The following is a 22818-nucleotide window of genomic DNA, read 5'->3' as shown; positions in this document are numbered from 1 at the left end:
AGAGTGAGATAGACAAATCAAATTACAAAAAAACTTATGCAATGTTAAATTGGTCTATAATAACTTTATAAAAAGATTTTATTTTTCTTTACAATCATATGAAAGACTGAAGATGTAGAATGTTTGAAAGCTTACCAAACTAACAATTCATATTCATTGCTGCTTATCAAACTAACAATTCTTATTCATTGAAAGTCCCCTTGTTTTGACTGCTTAATATTTCAAAAACAGTTCATATTCATTTCAAAACATAAAACACACAAAAATACCTCTTACTCTTGACCTTCAAATGGCACTCTTTGTTTTTTGGGCATAAATTTCAAACGCAGAAATTAGTAATAAAACCACTGGAAACCATCGAAGATTAATAATTATATAGCTTTGACAAATCAAAAAAATTTAACTACTACAATGATGAAAAAATAGTAATAAAACCACTGGAAACCATCGAAGATTAATAATGATATAGCTTTGACAAATCAAAAATTAACCACTGCAATGATGAAAAAATGCAGTCAATGAAACAATTTTGTATTACTGCCAGCAATAATAGATTGGAAGAAATCTTCATCCGATTAAGACATAAATAAACAAGCTACAAAAATAGGCAGGGGTCCATTGAATTTTTTTAGGGTTTTTCTGCCACAAGAGTTTTCACACTGCAACTCCTATCTACCGATCAACCAACGTCAACGGTACCATTAACATTCCTATAATATTATTCAATGATCGGTGAGCTGTATTGAAGGGACAAATATACTAAATTTCAAAGATACCCATCGAAGAAATCTTCAACTGTAGCGTAAGGAATATCTGGATAAAGTTCACAAATTTCCAGGTCTTTGGGTTCTTCCAGTTCAAAATTGTATTGACACCCATTAATGAAAATGTCATGTGTCAGGGAAGCCACGATGCTCTCTGGAATCTTACTGGCTGCACAGAGAAGAATAAATAAATGTAAATGAATCAATAAAAAAAAGTAATAGATAATGAAGTCAATATCCAATCCAAGATTGGTTGTGATGAGCTTTTTATTTTTTATACCTAATCTGATATGTAGATTCTTTCTTTTTCAAGAGTTTGTTGTTACACTGAGCATCCAATTATTAACTCATAACATAAAAGGAAGCAATATGGAGCATATGGCATGGTAATATACCTTTAGCTAAGTCCAGGAGATCTTGTTCTGAGATACAAACCCGAGGAAGAGTTTTTCCAATCTTCTTCTCCCAAATTGCTGCGAGCTCATTAAGTGTGAGGAAATTCTTGGGTGGTCTGAAATGAACACTTTTGTTAACAGTTCGGACATCCTCCAGAGTCTTTATGGTATACATGCCAATGTCTTCTCCAGTCACAAAGTATGCTGTTATTAACAATTCATAAATTGGTAAGTGGGCAAAACAATAAATTTAAAGGAAGTTAAATTACAATATTGTCATTAAGATTCAATTGTATTTGTTTAAGATAGATTTATTGATTTACCTTTTTTTTTAATGAGAAACAACTATAATTGACATTCATTGTATTCTCTTGATTTTCACATTGGTAAAGTATTGCGTTTCATTCTAAAGTCATCCATCTCAAAAATATTGCAAGTGTGTAATTATAGAGTTTCTTTCAAAGTTAAGCCTACTTAAACTGCTATCCAATTTACAAAACCTTCAACAAATATTATGTCTTATGAACCATTTCAATCTATCAATTGATAAATAAGAAAATAACAGAAAATAAGAACATTAGATTTTCACATTCTATATAAGTAGATTATCAGTATTTTGAATCATATTCTGCGACTATTTAATTCCTCACCCTTGATGTTTCCATCTCCATATATTTCAAACTGATCTTGTGGTGGAGCAAGCTCAGAGGGATGGGTATGGTAAAAGTAAGGCCACCCAGCAATAGAATTACAGCAGATGTAAGTGTATGGAATGTTGGCTTCCTCAATTGCCCTCCTTACAACTCTCTTTTCCTTGTAAAAGCTCAGCCCTGGTTCCACTGGATTGGCTCTGTCTATATCATGCCCAAACTCTGAAGGAAGAAACCTCTACATCAAAGTTAACAAACAATTCCCAGATCAATTACAAATTTACAGCTAAGAAGCATTATAAGAAATAATGTTTGGGCTCCAAATCCTAACCTGAATAGTGCCAATTTCTTTAATGACTTCCACAATTTTGAGCTGATCTGTGAGCTGAGCACCGCCAACAATAGAAATTACAACATCAATGCCTTGCATGGCATTTACCATTGACTTCTGATCGCTTAAATCTCCCTGCAGAACATCCACACATATACATTAATAAGACCCATTACAGAGTACAGAAACATTAATAAAAACTCAATACAACACAGATTTTTACAATTATAAAACAGCTCTTCGTCCCAAATAAATTATCTCCATTAATATGAAGACCGACTGAACAACCCTTCCTAACCTAATTTCTTAATAACACAATGGTCAAACATGGTTGATTGCAAAGTGGCCGCTATCTAACAACAAAGACAACACCTGCAGTAATAATTACCATGAACAAACATGCAAATGATAAAATCAAAACAATCTATACCCTTCATAAAAAACAATATTATAAACAAGTCACTCTGCCAAGAATACTATAATAATTTCTAGATAAAACTTAAGTTGTGACATACATGGACGATGTTAACACCAGAAGCTTTCAATTCATGGAGGCACTTTTCTTTGGCCGAATCAGGGGCAGTGATGGGTCTAATGAGGGCATAAGTAGGATGGCCTGCCTTTACAGCTGCAAGAGCAACAAAACGACCAATATAACCAGTGGCTCCAATCACCAGTATTTTACTTTTTCCTTCCTTCCCAAAATTTTCATATGAAGGAATCTCACAAACGGAGGCCATGGATGAGACTATATTTTTCTCTTCCTTCACAAAATTTTCATATGAAGGAATCTCACAAACGGAGGCCATAGCTGAGAGTATATTTTTCTCTTCCTTCACAATGTGTTCATACGAAGGAATTTCACAAATGGAGGCCATGGATGAGACTGAATTTTCCTCCAATATTGGAGAATGAAGGCAGAGATCAAAAGAATGAGGGAATGCAGCAGTACTTGCAGCCATTTTTATCCCAAGAAGCTGAACAACTCTTACCCAACTTGAGAATTTGGAGGAAATATGTTGGTGTGGGCAAAGCATGCAAACACGCAACATTTATATAGTAGATTTCTCCAAGAAAATTGCTCAATATTTCTCGTAACACGATTGAAATGACCTGGATATAAGCACATGGATCGGCAGGTGGACTTCACCTTTTTCAACAAAAACAATAAACCAGTTGAGTATTAAATGTTTTACCACAGCTGATCAAATCAGACTTAAAACATTTTGTACTCTTTTTTTAAAAGTAGAAATGGAGAACGTGATGCAGGCTTCTCAGTGTAGCTCAGTTTTCCTTCAATGGAATAAATTTTTTGGGTGACATTACTAAGAGTGAATCCAAAAAAAAAAAAGTTTCTTCGGTACCTAATGGTAGCATGGTAACATGGAATCGTGTTCAAACATGTTTTAATATTATGTATTTGGTAATATGGAATAAGGTTCAAACATATTTTAATATTTTGTATTTCTTATAGTTTCTCTATTGGTGATGTTGATTGAGCTATAGTTATACTTAGTATTTTTAAAGTATAGATTTAAATATATTTAAATATTCTGTGTAGCTCTTTATTATTAGAGATGTTTGTGGAACTACCATTCTAATTAGTTTTTTATAATTATTTTCTATGCTCAAGAAGTGTGAAAGGTTGTTTTGAAAAAAAAAAATGGTCAACTTTCCCCATATTTGTGGAGTACATGAAAGGAGTATAGAGATTGATAAATAAGAAGATTTAGAAAATTTAGAATGTGAGAGACATGGAGAAGGGAGAGAAACATAGAGAAAGATAATCAAAGATGTAAAAATAGACAGATATAGATGGAGAGAACAAATGTGAAAAAGATGGAAATAGAATGAGATCTCTATTAAAAGTTATTGAATATCTAAAATAATTAAATAAGATTTAAAGTTCAAATATAAAAATTCTAAAATAATTAAACTTTTAACTTTAAAAATAATTATAAATCAAACTATTTTTCCAATAAATTTTATTTATTATTGTGATCTCATAATATAAACATAAATAATAAATAATTTTTTTAATTTTAATATAAATTAAACATCAAAATAGAGAAAACAAAAATCTCAAGTCTAAACATGTCACAAAACTACAAATGCTAATAAAAGTTAGAATACATAATAAATTAAAGTAATAGTAAACAATATAACTTTAGTATGTAATATAATTATTAAGTTATTGAATAATAGTACTTTTATTTTAGTAGATGTAAGCTTGCATGTTATACAAAATACAAGAGGAAATAATTGAAAATGAAGAGAACTTGCTAAACATGTTTTGATTCAAAAGTAAAGGGGACTTCGGAATACCATTTCTTAAACTACACCACTAGATTTTAGAAACATGGGACCCTATTATAGAAGGTGATATTTCGATTTACCCTTTTGCATGTGTGTTATTTTTTGGATCATTTTTACGACATTCAAGATTGTTGCAAAGTCCGTTACAATTTCCAATGAACTAATGAATATAATCTACTTATATTGAAATAATGGGAGCCCACTTCCAACCTTGGTTGTGAATACTTTTTGGCCTCTCCAAAATGGAAAAGACTCACAAATATTCCACTCTAGTTCATGTTCATTTTTTTTAAAATTATAAGCAATTTAGTGGGTAAATTGTTGGGAGTTGATGAGGGGTTCAAATTATTTGTATTCCACATTTGCTCATTTTTTTGTGGAGATAGATGTCACCAAACCTCTCCAAACCTTAATAGTTCAAAAGGGTGTAGGAAGTCACAATATAGGTCATGAAGGTATTCATTTTTATTTTTGAGGATACCTCAAGAATGGTCATTTAGAGCTACCCAATGTTACAAATGGAAGAGTGACTAATAGTCATTTTGGTGGAGGGAACTCCACCCCATCCATACATAATAGAGATAGAAGGTGCTAGCGTGTAGGGGAATAATGGGGCCCCTATTCAACCAATTTAAAAGATAATAAGGTTGATCCACTAAGAAACACACAATTCCCATAAATGAATTTTTATTATTTTTTAAATTGTGAGGATAGATTGCATTAAAAGATCATACTATAATTCTCTATTTTGAAGGTGCTGGTGAATTAAATATTGAGTTCAAAGATAATATCCCTTATGGAGGCAAAGCCCATGTCAAAATCAAAAGAAGCAAATGTTCTAGAGAGGCAAGACCTTTTAGGAAAATGTTATCTCAACCTTGCAATAATAAGCTTACTATTGATCATGGATAGGATTATAGAGCATATCCTCCAACTTGGGGGTTGTAATTGGTTGTCCCATGTACATCCTTTATCCTACAACTAGTTGGCGGTTTAGGGGGTAGTATGCCCTAGTAATGCTTGTTGAACACCCTCAAAATATAATTTCATATATATTTGTCATTGTGATTCTTGACAATTTTGTGCATCATTTTTAGGTGTTTTTTAGCTCATGGGTTTTTAATTATACAATTTGATATTTTGTAACTCCTATATGTTAGAGATGTGAGATGTTATCACAGTGCACTAGTGTCTCTCTCAATGATTTGTGACATGGTTTAATATCCTCTTATGTCTTCTACAAGTCTAGTGGTTATATATCAAGTATTAACCAATCAATCTTTTGGTGAAATGAAAACCCTAGCTTCAAACAAGTGGTGTCAAAGCTTGGTCATAGGTTCAAATCCATATAGGCCACAACGAGTAGCATTAAGAGGAGCATTATTGGTAGTGCACCAATATCCCTCATGGAGATTTTTTACATGGTTCAACAGCCTTCTATGTCTTCTAGTAGTTGTATTAGGCATTAAAAACTCAATCTCTTGGTACAATGACGACCATAGCTTCTAACAAGAAGAATTATGGAGTATTCTGAGATTTTGATAGTTGTTAAGTTTCCTCTAGATACCATCAGTAATCCTCTTGTAGTAAGCTTTCCTTCCAAGTATATTTTAATCTATTATTTATTTATGAATAAATATTGAGTGTCTTTTGGAGTGTGGGGAATTTCTCCAAAAAGGGTTTCCTACACATAAATTATTTTACTTTATTATGAATGTTATTTATAGTTATTTTTGTTAAGATTCTATTACTATTGTAAAAAATTGTAAAAGAAGTTTGTATTACCCTCTTCTAAAGATTAGTCTAGAAAGTTGTTTTGTTATTTAACTTCATTAGAAAAGAAAATTGGATAGTGATGTAAAGGAAGAGTAAGAAAAATGAGGTGATGTTCAACATGCACTTTCTCCCCTAGACTAATAGTGGAGCAAAGATTGAGTGGTGTCTTCAATGAAGGGTTTTACTTGTCAAATGTTATTGATGAGAATTTTTATTGAAGGGATGAGTTCCCCCAATTTGTGGCCCTTATATCTAATGGAAGCAACCTCCTTTGGTCACATTGATATATCAAAAAAATATAATTATATTATAGCTTGATTATATATATATATATATATATATATATATATATATATATATATATATATATATATATATATATATATATATACACACACACACACACACACACACACACACATAATATTATAATTTATATTTATAATAATAAAAATTTAAAAGTAAATTTAATGAATTTTCATCATAGAAATATACTATATAGTAGTGATATAATATGTACTATATCAAATATTATACATAATTATTAATATACTTATATGATATGATTTTATTTGTATCAAATAAAAATATATTATGTATTTATTTATAATTAATATAAAAATAATTTAAGCTTTGGCATGGAAAATCAAATATTAATAATTTCCATGTCACCTTCCAAATGAGTATGAAATGTATTTAATTTAAAAATAAATACAAAAAAAAATGCAATCTATGAAGAAAATATTTCTTCAGAGAAACACCTACAATATTATATAATTTTGAATAGTCCAACTAAACAACAATGTACTCATTTAACATACTCCAAGATTAAGAGGGGAGGTCAATCAATCTTGATCATACACTTATAAACTTTCCAACCATGATTCCATATCAATTAATATTAACCAAAATAGTAGCAAAATCAAAATCAAAATCAATGGATACCATACACATGAAAACACCAAAATTAAATAGAAAATAGGAGAAGGGTAAAATCAAGGTGATATATAATTGAAAATATATGAAAATGGTACAAAATGTCCCTTTATGCTCATAGCCAATGAAGTTCATTTCTCCCTAACTTGGAGATTAAGGTTCACTACCTTAGGGAAAGATAAAAAGAACTTGCTAATTAAGACTCACTACCTTAGGGAAAACATAAACATATCAATGACTTACTATCTTGTAGAAGGATACATAAGCATTATGAATCAAGATAATACATATTTAGCATACTGCCTCTAGTGATTCTCCAAGTAAGAAGTCATCTTTGAATCATTCTCTTAGATGATTGATTTCATCACACACACACACACACACACATTTTTGTCTTAATATTGGTATAATGATTAACATTATATCATGAAGGCTTACTATCCAAACTTATCCTTGCACTTTTATTCATTACATATTTTTACAAAAACCTTTTTTAATAATCAATTTCCACTAAAATGATCTCCATGATAAAGTCAAACTTTAAAATAGGTTGCCCAAAAATAGAGGATAGATATAAGTCCTATTGAGTTATAAAGAAAGCACAATTATGGTGATTTTTATCTACTCCAAGGGATAAAGGAAATCTTAAAACATGATAAAACATCTAAGTAACTCCAAATGACTTTTGTGTAAAAGCAAATCCTCCAAAATCAACAACAAAGGTATCATGTAATTAAACTATTTCATACATTATCAGTCAATCCAAAAGCATAAATTTTGTTAAAATAATTCGGTGTGAATCTTCACTCAACAAGGTAGGGACCAAACTACATCTTAACCCAAATTCAACACAAGTCCAAACTAAAAGAATATGAGCTCCAAATAGGAAAACTAACTTAGGAATTTATCTATTGCTAAAAAAACTAGTAAATCTAACATTAGACATATATAGAAACACCAACTAGATTAACTAGTATCATGTAGTGTAAATAGGGACATTTCTAGAACATTTGGCCTTAATATAAAATCATTATCTTACTGATATGTTGATATGATTAGCCCCAATTGATAATGTTGTTAATATATGTCAAAGAGTCATATCAGTTGTTATGTTGTCATTGATGTCAAGCCTTAGTTGGTTAGAGATTATGCCAATTTAGTAGAGTGCCATATCATTTAATTGATGAAGAGGGTTTGAAGAAAATATGATGAAGTATTGATAAGTGTATGTTATTCAATGGCCACTTGAATGAGTTAGACTCTAACAATATAATGTTGGTTTGATTAAGTAATGAATTCATGGATAAGCAAAACATTTTGGTCACCGAATGAAGAACTATAATATTTACTAAGCTAATATAGTTGTCACTAAGCACCTAAAGAAGAAATAAAGGAAGTGTAGTGTGAATTGAGCCATTCCAGTATTAATGGAGTCTAGTGTTGACCGAATAAGATGTAATTTTAACCAAGCATAAAAAGGAAAAATATTTTAAGAAAATATTTAATTTTAGGATGACATTTAATGAAAATAAAGATTGTTTGAGAAGTTTTGAAGATAAGGATGAAGTTTGTTATGAGATCAATGACTGGAGTAATTCAAAGAATATATGATGAAGGTTAATTGATGATTTGAATCAAAGAACAAATATCAAGGTGAAGGTATGATAACTAAGTGTCTAGATTCAATGAATTTGAGCTAGATGAAGATTTAACAATTGTGATTAAGTGGAAAAACCTTGAATATTCTAATGGAATAAAAAAACAAAATAAATTGAAGGATAAATAAGATGTTATTGTTAATTTATACTGATTGAATAGAAGACCAAGTCAACTAAGGATAACGAAGATGATAACCAAGAAGAATTTTTTCTTAGGATCAAATAAAGAAAGTGTTAAGGGGTTGTGTAAAATGTGTGAATCAGTCAATAAGAAATTAGAGGAATGAGATTGAGCAAAATAGAGATCTAAGAAAGCAAGGTAGTCCTAAACCTAACAGTTCATTTCACTAGTACTCACTAATCATTGTAGTATAAAATATCTCAATTGAGTGGACCTAATAGTCTTTTGAAATCCTATATGGTAGCATTCCATAGTAATATTTTGTAAGTCCTTTAGAGAAGGTCATTATTTAGGAGTGTCAAAAAATGAATAATGTCTAGATGATCTTTTGGGAAAATCCTCTAACAAGGTCACATAAAAATGTATATGTAACCTTTAAAATGGTTGGCTCCTAACAAAGCTCATTCTAGAAGAGTGAAAATTTTGAGTTTTTGGTTACCAAGTGGTTTTTCCCTTTATAGGGTTTCCACGTTAAATACTTGTGTCAAATTATATAGATGCTTATTTTTTTGCAAGTTTATTTTATGTTTACTATTTATTTTTCCAACTTGGTATAAGCTAGTAGATAACTTTGATACTTGGTATATGAAGATAAAAATTTAATGAAAATTTTATATCATTTTATATGGTGATGATTTGAATTGGTTACCAAGTTAATGATCTAAAAGATTTAAGTATTGAAGATTGGTGAAAAGTGTTTTTGAGGCCTGCAGGATAGTTGGTTATAGCTGATTCACCCCTCCTCTTAGTTGTCTAACAATTGGTATCAAAGTCATACTTGAAGTAAAAGTTTAAAGGGACTTAAGCTAAAGATCTAAAGATGTATAAGAGAGAGGTGTTGAAGGTGGACAAGGAGAACTTCTCTTCATAGAAAAGAAAGATGAGGCTTTATCTATCTAGGATTGGAGACAATGCACTATATTATTTGGAAAACCAGTACACCCCTCATAAAGGTCCAATGACAATTGATGAGATGAACTAGAAGAAAGAACAAAGTAGTCTAATGATTTAGGTTGCTTCTACACTGAATGATGTTGAAAAGATTGTGCTATTGCTAAAGAGATGTGGGACAAGCTAATGCTTGTATATGGTGGAGATCAAAATTTGTTGAGATCTAAAGAAGAAAGTCTAAGAGGAAAGTATGATGATATGCACATGAAAGGAGGAGAAAAACCTGATCAACATGTCAACTGAATTAAGGAAGTTGTGAGTGCCATCAAAGTTGTTGAATATTTCATTAGCAATTAAGAAGTTGTAAGATTTTCATAACATTATTACCGGTTTATGCTACAAGAGTATTTGTATTTAGGAATTTAGAGCTATATCTTTTATTGATCTTACTCTTGATGGTTTGGTCAATATATTGACTACAATTGAGTTAAGTAATTTTGACAATTATTTACCTAATATTGAAAATTATTTTAAGTCATCTCTAACCATTGGAAATTTAAAGAAAGAGAAGAGTAGAAAAGATAGAAGTGATTTAGATTCAATTGACAAAGAGATGAATTAAATTGAAGCACTCCTCACAAGGAGGCTACCAAGAGGAAAAGGAAGATTCAAATGTAAATTACACCTATTATTATTGAGATGTAATTGTTGGCCACTTTTGCCCCCCGTTTAGCCCATCATTGATAACCGATCAAAAAAAATTCAATGGGCTAGATTCTTTGTTGTGGGTTAACACTCTAAAGTCGGCAGCTAACATTTTGTATTAGTTTGGTTCCTTCTTTTACCAAGTTGGCCTAGGTTCTTCATTAATCGAGTTATCTCAATTTACTATTTGTTCGAGCAACTCTATTCTAGCTTGGTTTGTTCTTTAACTGAGTGAACTTGGTTTCTTTTGTTGCCAAGTTGGCTCATTTTCTTCTGTGATTGAGCTATGGGTTAATGTGTGATTTTTGTTTGGGTTAACATTTCATTTAACCATTTTTTCCATTTCAGAGAATGACTTTTCTTCTCTATCCAAAATAGAAAAATTTTCTATTTCAAAACATCTCACTTTTGGCTTACACGAAATCGTGAAATCGTTGTTCTCTCTTCCATTGTGCGTTAGTGAAGGTGCCAACTGAAAAATTTATGCCATGTGGCAGATTCTTCTTGTTTTGGGTTTCTTTTGATCAGACAGTTCTCATATTTCTATATAGCTTATTTTTGTTCTTGTGAAGATGTGATGACCATTGGATTTGGATGCATCTTGTGGGTATTTCAAGTGCATCTCAGCCATCCATTTCACATGAAGCTGATCTTGATCTACAATTGGGTTTCAATCACTGGTTGAGGAGATTTTTGTGGCATCTAGATTGTCTATTTTGAAAATAAGACCTACATCAATGACACATCTTTTTGGGGCATATCAGATTTACTCCGCTCGGGTCAACTTTGCATTTTTCGTGGCAGGTTAACATCTTGTGTTATCCCACCCTACATTTCTTGACAACAATGTGAATTGATTTTTTTTGGCCATGACATGTTACAAGGATCATTTCTTCAATGCAAACTAACATTTTGGGCCTTGTTCCATGGCATCAATGCATCTCCATGCCCTTTTATAGATTGTAATGATCAAATCTTTTCAATTGGATCTCTCTTACGATTAGGTTTATTGATTTGGGTTTCTTCCCATCACTTCATGGGCAGATTGTATTTCATGATTAGATTTAGTTCTGATTCTTTTGTTATTTCTCTCTACAACCCAACTCCACCTTGATTGGGGTTTGAACTTCATGGTTAAATAAGAGTTATCACTAAACCCTTTAAAAGGCAGTTGTAAATACTTTTTCTGGGTTCTTCTCTATTCTCTCTGGTTCATTGCAAAAGCATTATGCTCTGTATTTGTAACCTTTTTGCCTTACATGAATTAAAATCTTAGCTTTATCTTATCTTTTTGGTCTAATACATTATGCAATTTGTTGCCTTGTATGCATTGTTTCTTGTTTGTTGTTTCATGTTTGCATGTCATGTGTAGTTTGTTGTTGAATGTTGTCTTGTGAACTTGTTTCCTTGTAGATTTTCATTAGTTTTTACCTTTATGTAAATTCTGAAAGAGTATATTCGAGTTGATTTCTATGTATAGACAAGTCTCATTCATGTGTAGTGCATTCATAGGAAGAGTTGTAACAAGAATCTCAATATTGGTGCATCACCCCCTTTCCCTTCAACATTTTATTGCATATCCTCTTTCTCTCTTTTCCCTCAAAGTGGTAGTGTAGGTGTATCTTGATTGTAAGGAAGTCAACCTTCTCCAAAAATTTAACCTCAAAGCGCAAGTCCCACAGTTGAAGGTTTTTTCCATGTTGCACAAGGTTGCTTGAGGGTCATACCTCAAGAAAGGGTGCATATTTTTGTGTAAACAGTAATGAAGTTGGTCATTTTGTTGCTAGATCTCATAAAAAGAATAGCAGTGATAGGAAAGAAAAGAAGGAGAGAAAAAATACATAAATAAAAAGGATTATAAGGAGTATAAAGATAAAGGGAATAATTCATGTAATATTGCTGAGGAGGAGCACATCGAATCAAATGTTGATGATGAGAATGAAGGTGAAGAAGTGAATATGTTTCTAAAGTAGATCTAGAAGACAAAAGTTATGATGAAGAAAAATGTCTTATTTCTCATGTTAGTAAAAATGATACACAAATTATTGATAGTGGATGTTCACATCACATGACTAATGATATTAATAAGTTTTATAAACTTGAAGAATGTGATGAGCTATTAAATTTGTGCATGATTCTATGTCTTATGAAAGGCAGGCGTTCGTTGATTTTGAATGAACAAATCAAATGTGAAGATGCTTATTGGGTTCAAGGACTAAAGTACAACTTGTTCAGTGTTGCACATCTAAATATAACAAGTCATATATTAGAATTATATAGCATAAAGGTAAATATCTATCATGATGGTAACTTGATTGGTATGGGACAACAAACAAGAGTTAACGTATTTTACCTAGATCCTACTATTAGTACATGTCTATTTTCTAGAAATGAAGATGTATGGCTATGGCATAAGAGATTGAGTGTCATGTAAATTTTGACAATATGGTCAAAGTGAGTAGAAGGAAGAGAGTGAGAGGATTACTAAGCCTACATAAATATGATATTAATGTTATGTGCAAAAAAATGTCAACTAGGAAAGATGACTAACTCTAGTTTCTCTAGTAAGTCAAATTCATCTAATGATATTTTAGAGTTGGTACATACTAATTTGTGGGGTCCTATGAAAGTTGAGAGTTACTATGAAGATAGATATTATATACTATTTTTTGATGATTATTCTAGAATGCTAAAATTAATATTTTTAAAGGTGAAATCTAATGCATAATATTCAAGTCATATATGGCCAGAGTTGAAAAGGAAACAAGTAAATAGTTGAGATTTTAAAGATCTGATAGATGTTGTGAGTTTATGTTTGATAAATTCACTAACTTTAATGTTGAACATGGAATTAAGAGCTAACTATCTACACCAAGAAATCCACAATTGAATCGGATTGTAGAGAGAAGGAACATATCTATTATTGATTGTGCTAGAACACTAATTGAAAATGGAATTGCACAAATATTTTAGAGTGAGGCAACAAGTACCATTTTTTACACACTCAAAAAATTTAAGTTAAAGAAACGAAAAAATAAGACACCATATGAACTCTGGTATGTTCATACATCGAATACAAATTATTTTAAAATCTTTGGAAGTAGGCATAAATATGCAAGGAATGGAAAATTTTATTTAAAAGGTGATGAAGGTATATTTAATTAGTATGAATGTTGATGGTATTCCTTTGGGGGAGTATCCTAAGAATTTATAAAATAGTTGGGGAGATTGTTAGCATGATTGATATGTTGCATTCATGACTATGTTTTTCATTGATTTCAACATAGTATTTTTTTGTAAAGACTGGAAAATTAGAAGACAGAGAATTAGGTTGTGCAAACCGTGTATTGATGATGAGGTCAAGAATAGTTGAGGATATGTTCTAGAGTATGTCCTGATGATGTGTACAAGTGCATGTGTGGAAAGTCAAATATATGTGAAAGATATTTATGATTTACAAAAGATAGTGTACATATAGAGTACCTGAGAAGTAGTTTGTGGTGTTTGGACTATATCTCTTAACAGGGATAGAATCATGATGAGAAAAGATAGAAAATGATAGTAGACAACCTGATAATGACATCAGTGAGTGTACAAGGTTTGAAGTCACACATGCGAAAAGTTATAATTATTATGAGTCAACAATATTTTGTAATTCTGAAAATATATAATATCTTAATGAGGTCCTATTATAATTAGTTGGGAAAGCCTCAAGACCACCTCAAAAAATTATTTTGAGGAAATGGTATAAAGGAAGGTTACTTTCCTTGTGATGAAATGTGTAATGTGTGTATGTGCGAATTATGTAAGTCATATGAAAAATTGATAAATGTGAGTGAGTGATCAAAGATATCGATATGATGTAAATTTGAAGATCTAGTATTGAGATCTGAAAGGTATTTGGTGCATTATTGGCATAGTAAGTGGATGGAAAAAGAGTTTGAGTTGTGGAGTTCAGTTTTATTTCTATTATTCTAAAAGGAATAATACTGAGGCTAGTTAGACAATGAGTTTGGTGGTCTTCCCTCTAAAGTTGTTTGGACAGTGGGTCCTTCTACCTTTTACAACTCATAATAGGGTTGGCACAAATCCTAATAGGGGCTGATATGTATTAAATGTAATTAATTGGCTCCTAAAATAGTCCATCCTCTAATAAGGAACTTTTATATTAGTACATCATTTTGTGGGTACCATCCCCATCGGGGTTTTCCCTAGTTAACATATTTGGTGCTATTGTGTATGTGTATCTTCTTATGATTTTTAATTATATTGTGCTAGAAGTTTTCACTAAGTAGGACAAGTTGGAATAAAGTAAGAGTTCTCATTTATAGGATAATATACTTTGATAAAGAAGGAACTGTGTACAAATGAAGTTTCTACGGTTAGACATGGAAAATTGTCTAAGTAAAAGTTAGTTATCTAGTAGAATAGAGAATTTTTTATGTGGACAAATAACAAAGACATTTTTGGCACATGTGCAATTAGATACAGATTGTACAAAGTTTTAGCATGATGAATGTAAGTGGGCAGGTCAGTACGATCATTATGGAATAAGTTTTAAATTGAATATCAGTAAAGGCAGTGTGCATGAAGAACAAAGTGTGACAAAAAATTGTGAATTATGGGTTAAGGAATTATTTTGTTTACAAAATAATTACTTGACTAATTAGGGATGAAATCATAATGTTAACCCTAAGAGGGAAAGATTTAGATTTGTATTTTACCAAGCGTATGAAAGCTTGAAGGCCAACTGAACAATATTTTATAAATCACAAAGGTATAAAGGTGGATTACGATATGAGAAGTATGTTGAGAAAAAAATGATACAAGTATGATCAATATGTTTCAATCATTGTTTTGTTGCTGATGTCAAACTTGTTATTTGCTGGTAAGGCAACTACTTATATGCTTTAAGTACTATCACTTATTTGATTGATGAAGAGGATTTGATCAAAACATGTAACAATAGCACCTAGAGGAAAGGTTCAGTCATGATATGTAAAAGAGTACAAGAACCTGTTAAAATAGTGATAACATGATGTATTGATAATCTACATAAGGTTACAAAGGTTGGTTACACTAAGAAAGTATAGAAGAACAAGTTAAACAAAGTTTTTCTACCAAGCTTGACCTAGTGGATAGTAGGTGTTGAGAAAAGTCAGTACAAGACGAGCAAAAAATTAGTTGGAGGTATGTAAAATTCCATTCTAGTGTATGCCAAGTAGAATAGTGGATGTTGAGTAAAGTTTAGTTGATGTCAAACACCAGTAAATTTTAGTTTGTGTCGAGTGATTTTACAGAGGATATCGAGCAACATAGTATGTGTTGAGCATCAGATGCAAGTTAAATGCTAAGTGACTGCATTAATAGAAAGATTGTGAATTTGATGGATTGGAGCCAAAAAGTTTATTTTCTTGGATTACATGAACCAGGTGGAAGATAAGATTTGTGAGCTAGTGGCACAGAACTCAAGGTAAACCATTTAAAAGGAGAAGTTTCTAGAAGAGATATGAAATTATATGTGGTAGATTCATTGTATCCTGCCTAATCTATCCTAATCCTAAATTGGATGATGGAGAATGAGCGAAAAAACATATTAATTTCCTATTTATAGGAATGATTGGTCAGAAGCAAGTGTTGTCATGGCTGAGAACTTAAGGAAGACAAGAAGTAAAGGGCTTTTCTTCATCAAGTGACCTAAGAGAAGAGTTTACATTAGCATGTTAAGCAAGAAGGCTTAAGGGTATGAATGTTTGAAGGGTGAACAAGCTATCAGAGCTAAAATGTGTGAAGGCCAAGTAGAATGGAGGACAGAAATAGAGATTTATAATCTACAAATGGAGTTGTAAGTTGTTATCAAATCAAGCCTTACTATTACTCTCTAATAATTGTATCATTCTAAGGTAAATCCTTTGGATTAAAGTTGACCTAACAGTCAGTTATAAATCTTTAACCAGGTGACATTCCAAGTGAATGGTCTAAAGTCTTCTAACAAGGCTCACTCCTAATAGGGTGATTGAAATCCATTAACAGGGTTATATTTAATATTGTGTATTGTAACCTTTAACAAGGTTGGCCTTTTACAGAACATCACTTTAGAAGAGTGAAAAAGGGTAGCATGTTACTGGTTTTTTTTCCCAAATTGGGTTTCCACATAAATCATTGTGTCAAATGTGTTGTTGAATTTGTTATGTTTCATGTTTACATTTTTGCAAATTGATTTGACAATAACCTACAAAATTTAAGTGATTGCATAATCTTATGGATGCATGCATGACAATAAATATTTTATGGGTTCACTAAGTTGTGAAAAGTTTTATTTATACATTTGGACCTTGGATAACTAATTCACCCCCCTCCCTCTTAGTTATTCTAAAGTATTCCAACAATTGGTATTAGAGCCATTTGTTTAAAAGAACTAATTTGAAGGTACTAGAAGCACAAAGATCAAGATGTCAAAAAGAGAAGTATCCAAGCTTCATAGAGATAACTTTCCTGCATGGAAAATTTTGATGAAGCTACACTTTTGAGGACTTGGAGATCATGTATAATCTATCATTACTGCTAAGCATGTTGATCTTGTTGTTGCCTCAATTGTCGAGGATATGAAAAAGATGAAAGAACATAATGAGGTAATGTTAGAGATTGCCTCTACCCTGAGTTATGTTGAATTTGATGATATCAAAGATCTTGACAGTGCAAAGAAAATGTGGGATGCCTTAACCACTATCTATGGAAGAGACATTAATGTTATAAGAGCTAAAGTTGAAAGTCTCAAAGGTAAGTTTAATGATATGAGAATGGAAGAAGGTGAAAATATTGCTCAATATATCACTAGGATAAAAGAAGTTGTTAATGCAATAAGAGGAGCTAATGGAAAAATAGATGATGATATTGTACTTAGCAAAGCTTTAAGAATACAACAGCCTATATATGTTATTAGATTTTTTTCAATTCAAAAACTAAGATGTAATCAGGGAATAATTCATCACTTGAAGGTCTGGTAGGTAGACTCACTGCTTTTGAGCTATCTAACTTTAATAATTACAAACCTAAGAATATTGAATCTGCTTTGAAAGCTAAGGTGTCATTGAAGGAACTTGATGAGAAGAAGAAGAAGAAGAAGAAGGAAAAGATAAAGTATGTTTCTAGTGACAATGATACAGATGACGAGGATGTAGAACAACTTGAAGCACTACTGGCAAGAAGATTCCACAAAGGTAAAGGTAAGTTCAAAGGTAAATTACCTATCATTTGTTTCAATTGCAATGAGGTTGGTCATATTGTTACTAGATGTCTAAAGAAGGAGAATTTTAGAGGTGGTGACAAATACAAAAGTAGAAGAGATGAAGACAACAACGATTATAAAGACAAAGGAAAAAAGTCATGCTACATTGCTGAAGAGGGAAAAAAAGATGAATCTGATGAACATGATGATGAAGTGGTGTATGTTACAATGAAGGAAAAATCTAATGAAGATGAGGCAACTACACTTGTGACTTGTGTGAACACGAATGATAGATGGATCATTGATAATGGGTTTTTACATCGCATAACTGGAGAAAAAAGTAAGTTGAATTGTTATGATGGAAATAGTGTAAGATTTGGTAATGATGCACCATGTTTGATAAAACAAAAAAGTTCTATCAAACTCACAAATAAGATTTTATGTGACAATTGAGTTTGAAAATAGCATTGCTAAACTATATGACACAAATGGAAAAACTGATTGGAACGGGTGATCCAACTAGGAGTAATCTATTCTACCTTGACATAGAGGATTCTACTTATCTAGTTGTAAAATTTGATCATGTATGCCTATGGCACAAAAGGTTATGTCACGTTAATTTTGATAACTTGGTTAGTATCAGTAACATGAGAAAAGTTAGAGGTTTGCCTAAAATAAAATAAAAACTTGATAATATAATGTGCAAACAATGTCAATTAGGCAAAATGATAAAGTCAATTTTTAAGAGTAAAACTCATACCTCTAAAGAAACACTAGAGATTGTTCATACTGTCTTGTGTGGACCAATTGAAGTGCAAAGCTACAAAGGAGATAAGTACATTATGTTGTTTGTTGATGATTATTCTAGAATGATGACAATTATGTTTGTAAAATAGAAATCTGATGATTTTCAAATGTTTAAGTGGTACCTAGCAAGATTTGAGAATGAAACAGGTAAAATTATGAAGTGTTTGAGATCTGACAAAGGAGAAGAATTTACATCAAATGAGTTTGAAATGTTCTGTAATGAAAAAGGAATCAAAAGATAAACATCTGCCCCTAGAACCCCTCCACAAAATGGAATTGTTGAAAAGAGGAATGGATCTATAATGGATTGTGTTAGAATACTCATGATGGAGAAAAATGTTTCTTTAAAATATTGGAGAGAAGCTATAAGTACAACTATCTATACCTTAAATAGTGTACAAGTCAAGAAAGGTACTCATTCAACATCTTTTGAACTATGGTATGGATACTCACCCAATGTAAAATATTTTAAGGTATTTGGAAGAAAATGTTACATTCTTAAAGACTTCAAGAATGGTAAACTAGATGCAAAAAGTGAAGAAAGTATATTCCTAAGATATTTCATAAGAAGTAAAGCTTATAAATGTTTAAATACTAACATTAACAAAGTTGTGGAAACTGAAAATGTAAATTTTGATGAATATACATAAGTATATGAGGCTGAACCTATGAGAGATCTAGAAGAATACAAATCATTTGTGTACTTTTATGAAGGTATGTCTACTGAAGAAGATGCTACAAATCAACATACAAACCAACAACAAGTTTCAGTGATTACAAAGTCACATACTATGACTTGAGTTGCATTCAGGAGCTAAGTTACATTTAGATGTTGAGTTACAAAATGAAGTCGAAGCACATTCTAATTTTGAGATTAGTAGAGATGTTGAGCTACCCAACGAAGATGTACACAGTGACTTTGAAGTTGAAAGACCAAATGAAGAAATTAGAGCTGAACCAAGATTGTCCAAATATGTCAAGAGACATCACCCTGTTGCACAAATTATTAGAGATAAAGATGCTAGACCAATAACAAGAAATAGATTAAGAAATTATACATGTTTACTAAGCATGAAAGAACTTAAATCAGTGAGAGATGCATTAGAAGATATGGACTGGAGTAAAGTCATGGAAGAAGAGATTGAACAAATTAAGAAAAATGAAACATGGACTCTAGTTTCTAGACCTGAAGAAAAAATTGTGATTGACACTAAGTGGGTATTCATAAATAAGCTAGATGAAGATGGTGAAGTTACAAGGAACAAAACAAGATTAGTTTGCAAAGGATATGCACAAGAAGGAATTGACTATAGAGAGACATTTTTTGATGTTGCTAGATTGGAAGGAGTAAGAACTTTACTTGCTTATTCTGCACACAAAGGTTTCAAAGTTTATCAAATGGATGTTAAATCTGTATTTCTGAGTGACATATTATAGGAAGAAGTTTACATAGAATAGCCAAAAGGATTTGTTGATGTTAACAATAAGAACATGGTATGTAGATTACACAAAGCTCTATATGGTTTGAAACAAGAACCAAGAGCATGGTATGAGAGACTTCATAATTATCTTGTGATGATTGGATTTGAAAGAACTGATGATAACAACAATTTATACATGAAGACAGAAAAAGGAAAAAAGTATTTTGTTATCTGAATTTTTTGTTGATGACATCATATTTGGAGGTCAAGATGTTTTATATAAGGCTTTTGCAAATGAAATAAAGCAAGAATTTGAGATGTCTATGTTTGGAGAAATCAAGTTCTTTATAGGTTTGCAAGTATATCAAATGAAATAAGCTATATACATCACTTAGTCAAAGTATGTCAAGAAAATATTGAAAACTCTTGGATTGGAAAATTCTTAACTAGTAAGTACACCTATGGTGATATGACACAAAATGTCAAAGAATAATGATTTAGTTGAGGTGTATCAAATATTGTAAAGGTCTATGATTGGCAAATTGCAATATGAAGTACATAGTAGACCTAACATTGCATTATTTGTAGGGCTAGTTGCAAGATTCTTTGCTAATCCCAAAGAGAATCATTTGATGACTGTAAAGAGAATAATGAGATATCTAAAAGGAATAGAAAAGTATGGTCTATATTATAAGAAAAATGAGAAATTTAAATTAAGATCCCACATTGTTGTTGATTGGGCTGAAAACATTGATGACAGAAAAAGTACCAATAGAGGAGCATTTTTGTTAGGCAAGAGGCTAGTCACATGGACTAGCAAGAAACATAACTGCACTTCACAATCTACTGTTGAAGCTTAATATGTTGTAGCTGCTATAAATTTTATAAACATTGTATGGATCAAATAGCTACTCAAAGGTATGAAGGAAGAAATCACAGAACCAGTGACACTTTACTGTTATAATACAAGTGTTATAAACATATCAAAGAATCATGTGATGTACCCAAAGACTAAGCACATTGCAATCAAGTATCATTACTTGAGAGAATTAGTTCAAGATAAAGAGGTGAAGATGGAATATGTTAACACAAAAGAGAAAATTGTTGATATCTTCACAAAAGCATTACTTAAGGATGCTCATTAGTATCTAAGAGGTAAATTAGGGGTGATACCCCTAACAAAGGCTATCCAAGTAACAAAAGGAGTGTCTTGCATCAAATGAGCCAATTTTCATTTGTTACAAATTGATGCAGAGGATCTTACTTTAGGAGTTGCCTAAAGTAATCAAAGAACTGACACTACAAATTAGTCACAAGCGAGGTGATAAAGGAAGAAAGTGAAGAAGCTTATATCTACATGTTAAGCTGACAAGTCTTTGGCATTTTTGTCAAAGAAGGAGATAGTTACTGATCAAGAGAAATACAAGAAAGGGAGATAGTTATTGATCAAGAGATATACAAGAGATTGGAGATTTAACAAAGAGGAAGAAATACTGAGTACAACCTAGTAGGAGGGAGATATAAGAAGTAATTCAGAGGAAATTACAAGGATGACACAAACAAAGAAGTTTTCTAACTTATTCAAAAGATGAAAGTTGCTGATAGAAGGAGAGATTTCAATACAAGTAATTATTTTCTTTTTGGTATTTTGTAGGTCTTACTATTTTAACCTAGTCAATTTGGTCAATCAGTTTGGTTTGTCATCAATGTCAAAAAGGGATATTATTGAGAACAGATTGATACAAGTATGATCAATATGTTTCAATCATTGTTTTGTCATAGATGTCAAACCTATTATTTGTTTGTAAGACAACTGCTTATATGATTTCAGTACTATCACTTATTTGATTGATGAAGAGGATTTGATCAAAAGATCTAACAATAGCACCTAGAGGAAAGGTTGAGTTATAATATGTAAAAGAGTACAAGAATCAGTTAAAACAATGATAACATGATGTATTGATAATCTACTTAAGGTTACAAAGTCTAGTTATACTAAGAAAGTATAGAAGAACAAGTTAAACAAAGTTTGTTTGCTAAGCTTAATTGAGTGGATAGTAGGTGCCAAGAAAAGTTAGTGTAAGCTAAGCAAAAAAATAGTTGGAGCCAAGTAAAAGTCTATTCTAGTGTATACCAAGCAGAAATGGATGTCGAGTAAAGTTTAATTGATGCTGAGCACCAGTAAATTTTAGTTTGTGTCGAGTGATTTTACAAAGGATGTCGAACAACATAGTATGTATCAAGCATCAAATGCAAGTTAAATGCCGAGTGACTGCATTATTAGAAATATCATGAGTTTGATGGATCTAAGATGACAAGTTTGTTTGCTTGGATTATCTAAACTAGGTGGAAGATAAGATTGATGAGCTAGTGGCACAAAACTCAAGGTAAATCATTTTAAGGTGAATTCTAAGAGAATTGAAGGAGAAGTTTCTGGAAGAGATGAAAGATGGAGTAGATTCATTGTGTCCTACCTAATTTGTCCTAACCATAAATTGGATGATAGAGAATGAGCGGTAAAAGATCTTAATTTCTTATTTATTGAAATGGTTGGTCAGAAGCAAGGGTTGTCATGGGCGAGAACCTAAGGGAGAGAAGAAGTCAAGGGCTTTGCTTCATCAAGTGGCATAAGAGAAGAGTCTACATTGGCATGTTAAGCAAGAAGGCTTAAGGGTATGAATGCTTGAAGGGTGAACAAGCTATCAAAGCTAAAATGTGTGAAGGCCAACCAGAATGGAGGATTGAAATAGAGATCTATA

The 22818-nt window shown here is 31.5% G+C and overlaps 1 protein-coding gene across 3 annotated transcripts in view; it reads right to left on the bottom strand.

The window, feature by feature from the left end:
- Positions 1-550: 550 nt before the first annotated feature.
- The window catches only part of LOC149536100 (phenylcoumaran benzylic ether reductase IRL1-like), a 267322-nt gene continuing 245054 nt past the window's right edge, over positions 551-22818 (bottom strand). For 2 of the 3 annotated variants that reach the window (XM_089804281.1, XM_089804280.1), the window contains 4 exons: positions 2141-2275; positions 1810-2047; positions 1160-1363; positions 551-933 (listed from right to left, as the gene is read on the bottom strand). In XM_089804281.1, coding sequence (XP_089660407.1) covers positions 767-933; positions 1160-1363; positions 1810-2047; positions 2141-2275 — 744 coding nt within the window. In that variant the 3' untranslated portion in view covers positions 551-766. Of the gene's footprint in view, positions 934-1159; positions 1364-1809; positions 2048-2140; positions 2276-2655; positions 3205-22818 lie in introns of those variants that run through there. The other variant, XM_089804282.1, reaches the window with a different exon arrangement.

The sequence above is a fragment of the Cupressus sempervirens genome, chromosome 10 (genome assembly GCF_028749045.1).
Source record: "Cupressus sempervirens isolate cs-2001-9-10 chromosome 10, ASM2874904v1, whole genome shotgun sequence".
Taxonomy (NCBI): Eukaryota; Viridiplantae; Streptophyta; class Pinopsida; order Cupressales; family Cupressaceae; genus Cupressus; species Cupressus sempervirens.
Note: the sequence above shows the minus strand (reverse complement) of the source record. Positions and strands in the feature narration are given on the sequence as shown.